General features: G+C 44.3%; 1 protein-coding gene across 1 annotated transcript; it reads right to left on the reverse strand.

Annotated features, from left to right (window-relative positions):
* Positions 1–340: 340 nt before the first annotated feature.
* On the reverse strand, positions 341–15,761 carry LOC147415734 (centrosome-associated protein ALMS1-like). The gene is made up of 3 exons (XM_086464412.1): positions 15,693–15,761; positions 3,629–3,763; positions 341–2,116 (listed from the first exon to the last, which is right to left on the reverse strand). The coding sequence occupies exons 1-3, from the start codon at positions 15,744–15,746 to the stop codon at positions 1,892–1,894; spliced, it is 414 nt and encodes a 137-aa protein (XP_086320538.1). The 5' UTR covers positions 15,747–15,761; the 3' UTR covers positions 341–1,891.
* Positions 15,762–16,022: the final 261 nt, after the last annotated feature.

A 16,022-nucleotide genomic window follows, 5' to 3' on the forward strand; every position in this document is an offset into this window, starting at 1 on the left:
AAATAACCACAAAACCTGACGAAAACGAGCAAGAGCCGCACACTGTAACAACAGCCCCACTCACAAAACCCTCAGGAGCTGCTGCAAACACCTACCAGGCTGTTCCCAAGGCAATTCCAACTCCATCCCTTCAAGCAGCTGCTTGACTTCAGAACAAACGAAAACCCAAAAAGCAACTCACCCACAAGTAAGATCACACAAGCAGGTCCAGGGATGGCAAACCGCGAGCTGGACTTGCAGTTAACTAGAAGCAACGCAGGTTTGTTTTAAAACACCACAAGCAATCCTGTTATTTGCCTATAAAAATGGTGTTTGTTCACCAAAAAGTGATGTGGTGGAAGCGGCTTTAGAAGGACCTTTATTCAGCAATTTCAGTTACATCCTGGACAAGTGAGTCACAAACGTAACAACCTCATGGGCCGGGTAACCCTTGATTTTGTGGAGTGATGCTCTGAGGGACATCAACACAAAAAGAAACACTTTGGGCTTAGGAACAGCACTGTCAGGTCAGGCATTCCCAAGGAAGCGTACACAAGTATTTGTGTAAAAGGGTCCAGGTGGGGTGTCACAAAGGCGGACAAGAAAAGGAATCAGCAGGTAAGAAGTTAACAGATGACATAACAGTAAGTTGAGTCAACATGCACGAGGGTTTGCCCGGGAAAAATTAACGACTCACTTGGAATTGAGACAGAGTTCGCTCTGAAAGCCAAGAGACAACATACAGTGCAGGATCAAACCCGATGTTAGAACCAGCATTAAAGACTTGGGGAAAAAAAGAAATTTGAAATCTGTGCCTAAATGCAACAACTGCTAATTTAAGGATAACAGCCACGTCTGGGGGTCTGGTGAACAGTTGTTTAGCACGGTAACGTGGATGCGTGAGGAAGGAGAACTGCAATAAATGGAAATGACACAACTGAAGTGAGGCAAGCAAGGAAAAAGGCTCCAGTTTGGGTAACCAAAAGAGCCATCGATAACAGTCTTGGCTAGTTTTGTCTTCCATAGGTGGCACAGAAGAGAAAGCAAACCACTTCAGCCGGACGAGTACTGTTAGTTATACACTGCTTCGTTCTGCTTTTGCTGCTTTTGGTTTTGTTAAATGCACAGGTACAAAAAAAGAAAGATATCATTCTTTACAGATTAATTGTCACAGCTGAAGCCTGAGGTTAAAAAGCAAGAGGAAAATATGAACAAATAGAGGTAATACTATGCTAACTTCCTACACAAGCAAATCCCGTTATCTGGATAGTTTGTGTTAAATCTTGCAGTAGTACAGTACTTTTAGCTAAAATTGCTCATTTTTCCTCTTATCTGAAAAGGAATACATATACTGACTAGTTAAAGAGCAGTAACAGAAGATACCTTTGTAAAGGGATATTGAAAACTTTTTAAAGCTGGTTTTGGAGATTACTTTGTCTATAAAGAAATACCAGAAGCAGCAGTGGAACACAGAAGCAGCACCCAGCAGTCTGAATGTCCAAGAAAGGGGTGCGAGTACACACACACTCTTCACAAACAGGTTTTCACGTTATCAATACAGGGAGATCTACTTTACCATTTGGAAATTAGCAAAGATTTTTGACTATAACACAGATTTTAAGGACACAGAGAATTATCACCTCGCCTAGAGAGAACCCCCAACATTTCAAACTTTACGCAGGTTTACTCCTCATTCTACAGGAAAACAAGCCTATAGTTTTACCTGAGACCAAAGATAATGGTTCACCTGTTAAAAGATCCAGGGAAGGTACACAAGCCTTCTACCTCATTTTGAAGATGGGCTTTAACAACAGCCTCACGCAGAATGTATTTTGTAAACACCAGTTCTCGCTAAAAGAAGTCAAATCCACATTAGGGATTGATTTAAAAGGAAAAGTAAAACCCTAGTTGTTTAGCAGTTAAACAAAAGGCATCTTTGACCCAGCAGTAATCCATGTGCTGTATCTCCAGGAGCCTGCCTCCTGGATGCTTCTGCTGACGGCAGCGCTCCTTCCTCCAGCGTGGGGAACTCCGTCAGGTCATTTCTGTCACAAGTCAGGCCTGGCTTTGTCTCCGAGGCAGCAGTTAAACGGCTGGCATCCACTTCTGCTGCAAGCTGATACCATGGCTCAGTTCCCTAAGAACAGGTAGGGGAAAAAAAAAGCTCAAGCATCAAGAAAGTTGTATAAGACATATTTCCCAAGGAAATAATGACAAAGCTCTGCAACAATGGAATTATTGCTTCTACGTTGTATTTCCTATACAAATGCTCAGTTTTAAATGTAAAGGAATTAGGATGCACCATGACCTGCCAAGCCCACAGTCAGTTCTCACTACTGCCTAAGCTGCCACGCTCACTATCTGACCACCAGCCTTCCATCACTTGTCTGAAACTGAGCTCCACCTCCAAGCCGTGCCTCTGCAGAGCACTTTTTCTAAACCAGAATGAAATCTCTCACTTGGAAAGACAAATCTTGGTAAGGACAAACGCTTCTGCAGGATGCTGGGCCAATACAGTTCCCGACACTGCACAGGAAAGATGCTTTGCATTGCACAACCGGGGAGTAACAAGCAGAACAGTTTCTGCTTTGTCTTTAAATTCAGTTTCTAGTTACAGAAATTCTGAGTTCACACAGATAATGCCCGAGAATCCCAGTCAGCTCTTTGCTGTATTTTAAGAAAATACTTTCAGTTTGTGTTCAAACGGAAAGGAGCCTCTTTAGTTCACACAATTCATTGAAGAATTCGCATTGGGATTACTGGGGAAGTAATTAATCAGATACATTTTAATTACAGAAAAGGCACAAAAAAGCGCAGAGAATTAAGAATATCAGTTGTTTATAAGGCAAACCATTATCACCAGCAACATATAACTTATAATTACATAGATGTTAATGTAAGCAAGAAAGCATCCCAGTGACTTGGTATCTCATACCAGAATTTTGCTACATGAACTGTTTTTGCACAGGATTCTTATAATCATTTGGAAATAATTTTATCAACTCAGTATTTTCAAAACAATCATGGTCTTATGCTATTCTCAGGGTAATTAAATATTTGGCAGCATACCCAGCAGATAGAACTACTACGTATCACGGTGTGAGCAGAGATTTCCTTAACCACATACAGAACACGACATTAAAACTGAGCTCCAAAAGCAGTCAGAGCTCACGTGAGCTGAAGCATGGCTCCGGGCTGACCTGCACACTGGCTGTTTTCAGCTCTGACCATTTAAGAGGCAGCAGCAGGACCAGGTTTACAGCAAATTACAAACTGAACACAGATCAAAGATCCTGCTGCAAAGAACATCACACTAGGAAATAGATTAGGTTTATCACCAGAAAAGAGAAGCAGGGGGGAAGGGGGAGGGGGAAAATAAATAAATAAACAAAATCACTAAACTACTGGGGATGCAGTTCTAAAATGATACAGGTCAAAAAGGTTTGTAGCACTTGGATCACGACCAGATTAGATGGCTTGTCTGAGTTGACAACAGCCCTATTTCTCTGCTCTTCCAAGGTACAGAAACACAGACCTTTACAGGGCGAGGACGGTGGAAGTCTAAATTATGCAGATAAAGCACTTCATATTATTTTCAATCACATAATTAACCTTCAGCCACAAGCAAAACAAAGCACAGGACAAATACCCAGTTAAGGGCAGTTTTCCGACGTATCGCTTCTCCCAGGGAGATCCCGCTGGCAGCCGACGCCTGGGTTTCGCTGCTGCTGCGACTTAAGGAGTCCTCCTTCCAGCCACGACGCGGTGGAGTTGTTGCAATAGGCTAAAAGAAACAATATGTGGTTTTAAACCAGAAAATAATTTCTTCCTATTTCAATATGTATATACTTAAGTAACGGACAAGGAAATACGTAAAACACTCAAGCCATCCCCAACACCAATAGCTGGGCATCTACCTCAACGTCCTTAGGCAGTGACCTACATTCCATCCGGAGCCCCAAAACTTATCGAAAAGGGGCAGGATCATTTGCCACTTTAGATCCCAAAAGCCAGTGAGCGTGACTTTCTGCACTTTAGCCAATAATTTCTGAGGGCCAGAAATTTATTTCTCATTCCCAACCCACGTACATGCAGCTCTGAGTAAATCACAAAATACCAAAAAGACTCATCGGCTTGAACAAAGTCAGGTTCTGGCATTTGTCCTGTCTGGTCTATCAACAGGGGTTGTTGCGGTTTTTTACTGGGGGGGGGGGGGTATTTTTTACTTTTTAAAAATATTTATTTCTTATTAAAACCAGAAAGTTTTTACTTATATCAATGTTGCAAACTAAATTTTAAAAGCCTTCTAATGTAAATAACCTAAAGCCAGTCTAGGCTGATCTCTAGATTACAATTTAGTGATACCTGACATCCGTTGAAGGCATGAATTGCAGTTAAATTGGACTGCTGCCCAGAAAAGCAGCTGTAACATTTTTTTCCCTCGAGGTAACAAAGGAAGATGTTCTGCAGTCAGGATGAAATTTCTCCTCTATAATATCCCATGCCTGAGGTCACAGTGACTCTAACAGCTTTCCCCAGACAAGACAGCCAGCCAGGCTCGAACACAACGGTATAGAATTGTGAAAACAGCCATTTCTGGAACACCAAGGCTCAGCCCAAACAAAAATGTTCCAGGAAAGTAGTTAAAAAACCCCTGGAGACTAGTGCTGGAGAGCATCAGGTCATAGTATTAATGTACCAATTTAACACGAAGCCTCAACCAGAAGAAAGACTTGTAGCTCCCCCATCTCTTTAATACCCCTCCCTGCCCTCATCCTCTTCCTCATGTCAACCCCAGTTCCAATTTAACTCACTAATAACAATTTTTTTAAAAGCCAAGTACCCTTGGAGGTATTTTTTCGTGACTCAGTCAGCAAATGGCAGGATCTGAAGAACACAGCAGTGAGCGCAAGCAGGGGCAGGAGGAAGGTCCCCACCACCTACTCCTGTACCAGGAATGATCCATCTACTGCCCGGTGGCATCTGGCTGCCCTGAGAATTATGACCCATAGCGTGGCCAAGCAACACGTGAAGGGCAGAGTTAAAAGGTCACAGACTGAGAAAAGGAGAGGGTCAGTCAGAAAGAAGCAAGTGATTTCCCTGAAGCCTGACTGCTACATGAATAATTATAATACTGTTGGACGTGTGCCTTCAGTTATGAAGTCCTCCAGTGACAACTGCCTTTTTTTCTTTTCAAATAGATTTTCTGATAAATTGGTCTAATATTCATTTGGAAATTTCCACTCAGCAGCACAGATCTACCTTGACAGACTGAGCAACCTTTATCACGAAGAAAAGCAAGCCATGAGAGTTTTCATGAAGATATCAATCACATTCTAAGAGACAAGATCAGACACAAATTTAGAGAAAAGTCCAGAACACAGACCTGTTTCAATGTAAAAGAAACCCATAAAATTCAGCATGTGAGACTCTTGTCTTTGAATGCGAATATAACCTACTAGATTAGCTACATTGACACCTGAATCCTGTTTCATTCTTCTTATGCACTAAAAAGCTGGAAAGGATGTGAATAAATACTTCAGATTTGGTTTTAGTTTACTACAAGACTGCTAGTCCACATCGGAACTTAAGAAAGGCGAGTTCAGCCCTGACTATTCATGGCACTTCAGTTCAACGGGATGCTTATACAAAATATAGCAACATCTTCAATCCATCTACAAAAAATAAATTACAGCCATCACAAATGAATCTTTATCCATCTTTTATGTTCCTGAGAAGCCATTAGTTCTGCCACAGAGACAGCGGATTTAAAAATTTCAGAGACAAGCCAAGGAAAACCCTTCAGTTCTGACTCCCCTGTTCAGGAGACCCCTGAAACAATCCCCGTCCAGTGGCTGGGTTGTCACCTACAGAGAAGGAGTTTGGGCCTTCCCTCCAATTCCCAGTTACCAGGCATCCAAGCTCCCAGTGAGCAGCTTATTTTCACCCTTCCCAAGTTGGAGAACACGCAGAGCTGAAGACAGGCTGAACTCCTCTTGCCTTGAACGAGCATTTGCTCAGGGGACTGCCAAGACCCCCTGGCAAAGCACCACACGGACTGGCGTTAGCTTCAGCCCCAATTCTGCCCGTGAACAACAGGGAACCCTTCAACTCTTTCTTCCCAGGAGCTGCAGCCCATCTCACTTGTAAAGACAGGGTTCCAGTTCAAATTTTTTTTTTTTCCCTTTACCTCTTAAATGCCCAGTTTTCCCTTTAAGGAAAGAACATCACTGGGGCAACACCTCTGCATTTTTCAGGCACAGCTACAAAAGCCTCAACTCTACCCAGTCATATCAAATCTTAGCTTTTGGAAGGCCAGCGGTATCCAGAATTTCAGTACCAAATGCCATCTCAAATCCTGCCACAAAATAGCACCACTGAAAGAAAAACACGACGTAGCTTTCTATACAGGTCGGCACTGTCAAGTAAATCACTTGGAACGACAAGAATATTTTAGTCCAAGTTTAAAAGAGCTACAGAGCTCAAAAGGAAGAGGTTTATTACTGATCACCTGTAAATCTTCCATGAAACAAAGATTCAGCCAGGCAGAAACTACTCTTCCAAATTAATGCCCTGCACAAAATAAGTTTGTTGTGCCTTTGTATCGGGACTACGGATAACTGTAGCCTGCGTGCACATATTCAACGCCTACTGCATTCCCCAGTTCCTATTGTTCATACTAATCAAGCCATTAAAAGAAGCAGCACTGAAGGGTACGTGACAACAGCTCTGAATGCAAAGCGTTCCAACAACTGTTTGGTAATCTAATTGAGTCCTATTAGGGAAAATTCGGGTTTACAATATGCATCTTCAGAAAAGGGCAATTTGATTAATCCACCTGGCAATTAATAGCGTTAGGTACTGGAAATGAATAGCATTAGGTAAGGGGCCCATAGTGTGATTAGAAAACTAATTCAAAAAAAATACTGATTTTATTTAGATATGATGAGCATAGCTAATTCAGTGGGTGCTCTAGAGGACACCAGAAGGGATGAGTAACGACAGCACTCAAGATGCACACGATGAACAAAAGACTAAACAACCAAACTGCGCAGGTTATTCTTCGTTCTCCCCTCTAAAATGACCTTCTTCAGCCTGTGCTGAGCAAATGCCTCTCAAAATCATTCAGTTACTCGTATACCTGCCAGCCCCTTAATAAAACCCTTTCTCTACGCTGCAGCAGTTGCATCGCAGACTCCCCTCACTCAACCCACCAGCAGGCCAGAGGAACCACTTTGCATGACGAGAACTCTTTAGTCCCAAAGCCTACTGATGAACTTGCTTTGAGGGAGGGGAAAAACTGACTGGCAACCTCATGAAAATATGACCAAGGTAATAATTTCCTTACACCTTAGAGCCAAACGTTGAGTTTGAGCCTTTTTCCGTACAGTTTCAATGCACCTGGAGTGACGTATTCTTTGTCACAACACTGCAAGAAAAGTAACATGAAAAACATCATCTGAACAGGTTCCTCCCACCTGCAGCTTCATATCCTAATCCTTTACCAAAATGTTTTATTATAGAAAGAAAAAAAGCACAATTCGCTATCAACTGAAGTCAGCAAGAATCTTCCTTGGAGAGAGAATTCAACTGGAACAAGTCTTGGGCAAATGGGGATAAAACGAGAGGATAGAAGGGTAAAGTACAACTGAGCTTCCACTTGCAGGAAACTTCTTTCCCAGAAGTAATTCCTCCTCCCAAACGCTCCCTTAACACATACAGTTTTCTAAACCCATTCATTTCACAAGAACTTGGAATAGGTTCGACCAGTCTTATTTTGGGAAAACAGAGCCAGAGACGGATCACATACAGATTTCTCAAGAATAAATCGGTGGAGAAATGCTAATGAGTTATGATGCGATTACTACAAATAGCAATATTCTAGAAGATTCAGAGTACAATTATATCCAGAGCTACCAACGGCTCAAATACTCAGGCACCCAGAAGAGCAGGGAGGGATTAAAGTAGTATTACTGTTGCTAAGAGTACTAAGACAGTGCTTTCCATGCAAAGACCCAAAAATGTTTCATAGACACCGATTCACAGCACCACTTTAGAACAGGCACGATAAATATTTATCCTCCTTTCAGTAGGCACAGGGAACTCGGTGTGCAACAATACAGCACATCAGCAGCAGAGCTGCTTCCCCGAGTGGTCTGATCTGACCATAATGCAGCAAACATCTCTTCTTTGAGGCGTAAAAGTCCATCTATCTTTGCCTGTAGGTTATGAGAGAAGGTCAAAAAGAAGAACACCTACAGCATCACAAGCCAAGGAGATTTAAAGCATGAATGAGAACATGAAACAAGACCTGAATAAACACTTGATTCACAATTAGAGAACGCGATACCCTTTACCTACTTTAATATTTCATGTAAGTAGCTGCTGTCATTGTCACAGGGATGCATCACGAACACAAAAAGTGGTCTGCACAGTGGCAGACTGCAGAAGAGAGAAAGCGGCAGAACTGGAGAGAAAAGACATTTACAGAGTCAATTCCTCTCAAGACATATTTCTAATGATTTTGCAGCGCACACCTCCGATCTAAACAAGCAGCATACTTTTTTGTTTAAGCAAGCAGAAAAAAATAGGATAGAAAAACAAGAAACACTCATTGTTAGTCTCCCAACTCCATCCAGGTTTACCAGCTCTGATTTTCAGCTCCCTGTTTGCCAACATTTCTTACGAAAATACCAAAAAACTACTGATCTGTCTGTAACGCTATTGGGGGGTGGGAGGGGAAGAGCTTTTGAATTGGGGGGGGGGGGGGGCAGGGGAAGGGAGATGAAGCAGGACCCCTGAGAAAGCAATATACTTGAATCAGTCAGGAATTCTCCACTGAAACGTGCTCCTCAGAAAACATCAGCCACGTTCAACCCCAGAAATACCACATGAAAGAAAAAGTTATCATCGATGACTGCTTCTCTTAGGAAGGCAACCATCCTGAAAAATCAGCCACCCAATAAGCCAAAAGCTCTACAAATCAAGAAGCAATCCTACCGCCCCAGCTGCAGAGCAGCCCACCTAGCTAACGCTCAGTGACACCAGTCCCTTCACCCATTCCCATACCGCTATCTCCATCTGTCAGCTCTTGCACATCATCACAAGAACCCTGTCCACGCTTCTCTCCAACTATATTAGTTGTACCAATACATTTCAAAAATTCTTCCCAGAAAAATCTAAGACTTCTTCGGCGTTTGCTCTTTCAAAATTTCCTTGAAAGAAAACAAACAAAAAAAAAGCAAGTTTTACACAACTGCGTACATCCAAACTTTATGATCTGAAACCAAAGAGAATCAAAACCCAGCCATGCTTGAGAAGCACGTAAGGAGGACCTGAAGGAAAGCTGATCCCTTCCTGAGCTCAAATACCTCCCACAGGAGTAGGATTCTCCTGCTAGCACCTCAGCTTCATTTGAGCTTGAGTTGTGTTTTCAGGTAACAAGTGCCCCAGCTCAAAGCAGCAGGGCTTGAGGCCCACACACTCACCAGCTGTGGTTTCTCAGGCAGAAGGCTGTGCTGTGCATTTAGCATCGCTCTGGAAAGGAACCTGACATGGCATTAACAAAACACCGTAAAGGAAATAATCTCTCCTTTTCAAAGACAGCCAAGTCACCAGGACCTCACGCGTTAGCAGCTGGAAGGAGGCAAACAGGCAACAGCACCTTCTGCTGCATTATTTCATTTTTAATCCTCACACCAAAGAGCAATATTAAAGAAACAGCACAATGGAAGAAATCTGCCACATGTTAGCACTGTCTGCACCAGGGTACAGGGTACACAACAAAGCAGTGGCAAGCAAGAAGTTAGGATTTAGCAAATGAGTACAATCATCTCCGAGGGCTTCCGTATAATTAAACTCAAATGAAGAAAATTTAACAAGGTTTCTCTTCCTGAAATCCAATACCTCAAACATCAGCTTTTGCTGCTAAATACATAATGAGAGGAAAAGAGAAAAATAAAGCTGAACAACTACAACCAACCCCCACACAACACACTGCCATTAACTTGAACGGTAGGAACAGCAGCTCCTGGTTGGCATCCTCAACTGACGCTACATTTCAGAGAAATATGAATGTTTCTCAGTTTCAAACTACTCAAATTTTGAATCTCCAGGCTTAGCTCTCCTTACTTTATTCTGACCCACTGACCACTGAAAATATCCCAGTAAAAATACCATAGAATAGAACACAGCACAACAAAGAAAACAATCTAGATAGATAGGAGAGAGAGAACTCCCTAGATGAGTAATTCGAACAATCTCATCTTCGCAAAACATCAGAAAAGCAATATAATTTCTTCCAAACACTTCATTCCTCCCTCCTAAAAATCAGAGGTACGTGGCCAAGTAAATTCAGTATAAATCTGTGTTTCAGTTCCCTTATCCATCTGAACATGCAGCTGCATCAACCCTGCACACACCGGCCGGGCAGCTCAGGACCAACTCTTCCAACATCGGTGAGAATTAACACCAAATTAAGGTGATCACGTCACGGGCTTGGAGGCCGATCCCACTCTGAACTTGTCAGTCCTGGATTTCATCTTGCAAACTGCAGGACTTGCTTTTCACCATTTTGTCAACAGCATTCCGAATTCTGATACCATTTTCCAAAGCGTTTATCACTTTCCCCAGCACAGCCTTATCTGCTTATTTTCTAGGTCTCACCATCTACTAATCATGTGATTCGTCAATGAAAACACTTAACAGGAGCGAGACAGGAAAAAACACCAAAAGCTGGACTTGAAATGCCTTCCAAACTTGCTGCATATTTTCTTAGTTCATCCCAAGATCAAACCCTCTTCTGAGGTCACGATACAATCATAGCCCGCCACCTCTTTAGCTACTAGGTCTCTTGCCCTCTCAAAGATGATAATTAAATGGGTTTGAAATCAATTATCCCTAACAGTCACACTGGGTATTTTCTTAACAATTCATTTCAAGTGGTTTCAAATAGTTTGTTCCAAATTCTTGCATTTCTGTGTTTTCATTGCCTACTCCAAGTGGATAAACAAGCATACAATTATTTTAAAAAAAGCAATTAATGACTAATTAAATAAACATTTTATATTCCAACCCAAACCTATGATTCTATGATTTCAGACAAGCACGAATTTGACCGTCTGTCTACACAATTAGTTTTGAATACAGATGCAGAAATAACCGGACCCAACAGATGTAGGTTCGAAATCCTTTCACTGGAGGTTTCTTCATAGCTGCACAACTTGTACTACATACTAAAATGTTCCAGTTTTTATTTGTCCCTGAGTTTCTGTTCAAATTCTACGCGGGGATAACTTTTTAAATGCTAGGAAAAGGTGAGAGCTCCCTCCCACCACCTGCAGTGCTGGCAGTGCAGTGCCAGCCTCATGCCACTTGGAGTCAGCAACCCACTGCTGCAGGGCAGGGCCTTCCCTCCCCAGCTGCGGGGAAGGAGCAAAGGAACCTGCAGAAACAGGCACATATTTACCTGGTAAAACCGGGAAATGACCACTGTGCTCCTGAAGAGTAAAGAAACAACTTTGCCAGACCTACAAAGGACGTAGGTCAGGCTATCTGACACCTCCCTGCTCATTTCACCGTGCGATGATCAGCTTGCAATGGATGGTCAAGGAAAACCAAAGCAACTCGTGCAAAAGCACCTCGGAGGCGACAGGCAAACTCAGAATTCCCTTAATGCCACATAAATGCGACTGCATTTCACCATAACCCAACAACTTCATTTCTCGTGGCTTCAGAGTCCGTATCAACCCTACTTTGTGTGTTGGAACACAAAGTGGGAAAAAGAAAAATTATCATTCAAATGCAGAATAAGTTTTCACATCAGAGCTGCTTTGTTGGCCAGGACCCCAAGTTGTATGCAAATTGTTAGCATTTCAGTCCAGCTGCTGAGATGAAAAACAAAATTCCCATTGTCTGCAAGTAGTTCAGCACTAGAAGTTCATCTATGAACCTACTAGTAAATAACATAGATTTCAAAAATGTCATTCAGAAAAACCCAACAATGACTTGGTGCTGTCAGGGATAAGAAACACAAATCATTTCAGCTGTCCCTTGTTTTTTCAGTAAGAACTGGGGCGCTAGCAGCACTTTTCAGACCCACGCCCTTCCCTCCCGCCACGAAGGCACCACCGACCAGTACATCAGGCGCTGTGTAAACCCTGGACGGTTTTATCGCTTTCATGCAACAAACGTTGGGCTTTCGAATGGCCGTGAGAGATGAGAACCAGCCCAGCAGATCTCAAATACAACACGGGAAGGTTCACGACACAGTAAACTGTCAGGTAACCTGTGCATTTACACGGCCATCGCAAGGATTGGTAGTGCCTCATTTTGAATCTCTTAAAAACAGTAGTTTCCTCTGTCAAGTTTATGACAGCAATAGCTTTACTGAGTGTCCTAAAACAACAAATGGAAAATTAATCACTGCTGATCTGCAACAAGTCTGCCTAGTATTGGCTCAGTTTCCCAGGAAAGTGAGGATTCCACGGCCGACAGCACGCTCTGTCCACAGCCACACCTCAGCCGCTGCGAGGCAATCTGAAAGCCGATTGCTGTAATACACCTTAATGCCTGAGGAAGAAGTTTTCCTCATGTAATCCCAGTGTAACTGTCCAGCCCTACGGACTGGTGCAACCCCAGTTTACCCAAGCAGTCACTTTCCTGAGCCCCCACCACCCCAGGCACTACCTCTCACCCACAAGCCCTTCCACTGAGCACACAGAGTAAGGAAGATCTAAATTAAACTTGCCGTTTATCCCATTTCTTTGCAACTGAAGCTGGATTCCTCTTTCTATTAATTCAGAACTAATTATTTGGGGTTTCATAGAATCATAGAATAGCTCAGTTGGAAAGGACCTTGAAAGACCATCTGGTTCAACCCCTCGTGGGAAAGGAAGCTTAGATGAGAGCTTAATTTCCAATCATAAAAACATACTAAAGATGTTAACACGGCTACAGCCACTTCAGCAATCTAACAGCTAATAACCAAAACCATTAACTTTCCTCCAAGCATCAACCTCCGTCCTACTTATTGCAAATACAGACAAAATTTAGTTTCACACAAGGTAGCTCAGCCATTCTATCTTCATTCCTCTGCAAAAACCCCTTAACCGCTTGCTGTCCAAATCATAACTCCCAAATGAACATTGAACAGCGCTCCTGAATGCTTTTATGTAATGAGAAGGTCAACTACTTCTTTACACGCTCAGCTTTGGACCACTGAAAAAGCACTGAGTATTCCCTGATTCATAATTAATTTTTGTTTGTTTAGATCAAACTTACGAGAGCTGTAAATTATGTTGTACCGTCCTCTGAGTTTTAAGAAAATGCTCATTCCTTTATCTTTTCCACACTAATTTGCCATTGAAATAACAGGTACCTCTGTCAGGAGGTACCTTACTTTGATGTTTCTACGGAGCTTTAAAAAAGACAAAGGAGAAAGAAAAATCTCTATTAATGAAGGGCTTTCTGGAAAGTGGTCATCAATTTGCAGTGTTTAAGAACGAGAACCAAAAATTTTTTTGTCCTGGATCTTACTGTAATAGTTACTCTTACCTACATGTAGAATCCAAAAGTTTGCAGGACAGTGCTTAAATCATTTTCATAATCAAAAAGGAACTAAAAGGTGAAACAGACAAAGTATTGTCACCAATAAAACAAGAAATAGTATGAAGGGTAAAAAGTATCACTATGTCGGTTACAGAATTTCCTCTCACTCTTACAGCACGATGCCAAAAGTCCCAGAACGCCTTTGAATGATCATAAACTGGCACTTTGGCTGGAAGAGACAGCCCCTGTCTCTCTTCAGTAAGCAAAAACTCGAGGTAAGAGAGGAGCAGATGCTTCTTAAGCCAGTTTTAACCGCAGTTACCAGTCCGCTGCCTGGCTGCGCTGGTTTGCTGGCAGTTGGAGTATGTGACAAAGCAACACAGGGGCAATGACAAGGAACCAGGGCACAGCAGCACCCGTCACTCCCGGCAGGTGAGCTGGGGCTTGCTGATTTATACAGCCCCTGTGAAACTACAGCCTTGCACGTCACAAGGCACAAGCACAGGTTGTCAGTGTTATTCTCTCTTTGTGAATTAAAATGGTAGCTAAAATAGTCTGTGGCACCAGAAATAGGCAATAAAGCTGTAAGAGCAGCCACGCTACGACAGACAGAAGATCCGCCTGGCCTACCACCTATCTGCACCTGCATCCCTTCGGCTCAGAAGGGCAGCAGTACACTAGCAACAAGCTTGGCTCAGCTCCATCTGGTATTCCCAGAGCTGAGCTCTGGTTGTCAGAGCAGCAATTAAACCACAGGGCAAAACAAACGCAGAGAAGGAAGCAACGGCCACTGTAAAACAACAAAACTTCACACCCAAAAAGGATCAAAATAAACTGACCTGTGGTGAAAATCATGAAGGTAAAACACGAAGCAAGAGGCAAGTTCACTGGTCTATAACATCACACACAGCTTAGAATCACAAAGTTCACTGTGAAATTTGTAAATCAGCGTACAAATGAACTTCATTTCTACTTAAACACAGACAAGAACACACAGCAGCGCAGGAACCGTCCCTTCTGGGGCAAATCAGCCTTCCTGAAAACATACGGTGAAGGTCCTTCAGCAGAAGGCTTCTGGAAACCCAGTTAAGACTACGCTATCTGAGTTCCCATGTTCGCTTGGGCTGGACTTGCCCTTAACATGTCATATTTATTCATGTGGACGTTTCTATTGTTTGGTTTAGTTTCTGGTTTTTCTCCTGATACAACTGAAACCTGTGCCAGTCTGTAAAAACGGACATGCCATTTGGCATCTGAGTTCCTTCAGAGCTCTGGGACGAAGCTCTGGAGTGATCACCACCTTGTAACTTTTCATTTTGAGTTGTCCCCTTACAGCTTTCCCAATACAGAACTGCGGACGTGACATCCATAAACACCTCCCAACCCAAGTGTCCGGCATCAGCTGTTCAAGTGCGCTGCACAAAGATGCCTCCCAACAGTTTGCAAGAGCCAGAACTCGTGCTACAAGCCCTTTACACTCCTGGAACCCTCCGTGAGAACAGTGGGACAGCTAAGACCAGGTGCCAGAACAGTGCAACAGCACAGGCAGGAAGCTTCCCAACGCTTTCACGAGTGGCAAGTTCAGGAAGACGTTATTTCCAGAACATGGGGGTGGCAGGATGTGACAGGACACCCATGATCTCCAGACACCTCCTCTGACCAGCCCCTCATTGATACAAACACAGCAAAGTGCACGGAGCTACGTACGAGCCCTTCAAGGGCACGAATGGCTCCACGGGGCCTCTCCAGCCCCGCGAGCTCTGACTTCCCAGGGGGGTCAGTGACCCAGCCAACTCACCCACCCCTCTCCAAGGCACAGTAAGGCACAAAGGCACCAGGAAGGGAGGAAGAATCAGGCCACCCTTCTCCCACGGGAGAATGCAGAAGGCGGAGCAGGATCAGGCTGCTCACAGCCCCCCCTTTTCTCCACGGCAGGGGAAAGAAAGCGGAGGCCACGCGTCAGCTGCATCCCCCCCTGTTTCTGAGGTAGAAGAACCAAGCAGCGACAGCCCCTTCCCGGGGCAGACGGTGAGATCAGGCCCGTTTCCAGCCCCTCCCCAAGGGCCGCAGCCGGGCGCAGGGGCTCCTCAGGGCTGCTCCCCCCTCTCTGCCGCCTTGCCCCCAAGGGCCGCCTGCCCGAACCCCTCCGCAGACCCCGTACTCACAGCAACCCGCTCCTCCTCCTCCCGCTCCTCCTCCTCCTCCTCTCCCGGCTCCATGGCAGCAGCAGCAGGCCGCCAGCCCCCTGATCCCCACAGCGGCCGCCGCGGGAGCGACGACCGGCGGGAACCCGCCCCCCGTCTCCGCCCTACTGCGCATGCGCCGCCGCCCTACCAACCCGTCCCGTCGTTAGGGACTCCTTCCCGTCTTGCGCATGCGCGGGCACCGCCTCCGTCGCTCGCCGTGAGCGGCCCATGAGATAAGCGGGGAGGGTAACGCGCCGCCTAGCGGCGGCGGCGGGAGCGCGCGCGGGCCTTTTGGCGCGCAGCCCGGGG

This window comes from Leptosomus discolor, chromosome 4 (assembly GCF_034619465.1).
Source record: "Leptosomus discolor isolate bLepDis1 chromosome 4, bLepDis1.hap2, whole genome shotgun sequence".
Taxonomy (NCBI): Eukaryota; Metazoa; Chordata; class Aves; order Leptosomiformes; family Leptosomidae; genus Leptosomus; species Leptosomus discolor.

Excerpts from the sequence above, each read along its gene's own strand:
- LOC147415734 (XM_086464412.1), bottom strand. The coding sequence starts at position 15,746 with ATGGAGCCGGGAGAGGAGGAGGAGGAGGAGCGGGAGGAGGAGGAGCGG. Across the intron at positions 3,764-15,692 it reads AGGAGGAGGAGCGGGTTGCT|CCTATTGCAACAACTCCACC; the intron begins GTGAGTACGGGG and ends TGTTTCTTTTAG. Across the intron at positions 2,117-3,628 it reads GGAAAACTGCCCTTAACTGG|GGAACTGAGCCATGGTATCA; the intron begins GTATTTGTCCTG and ends ACCTGTTCTTAG.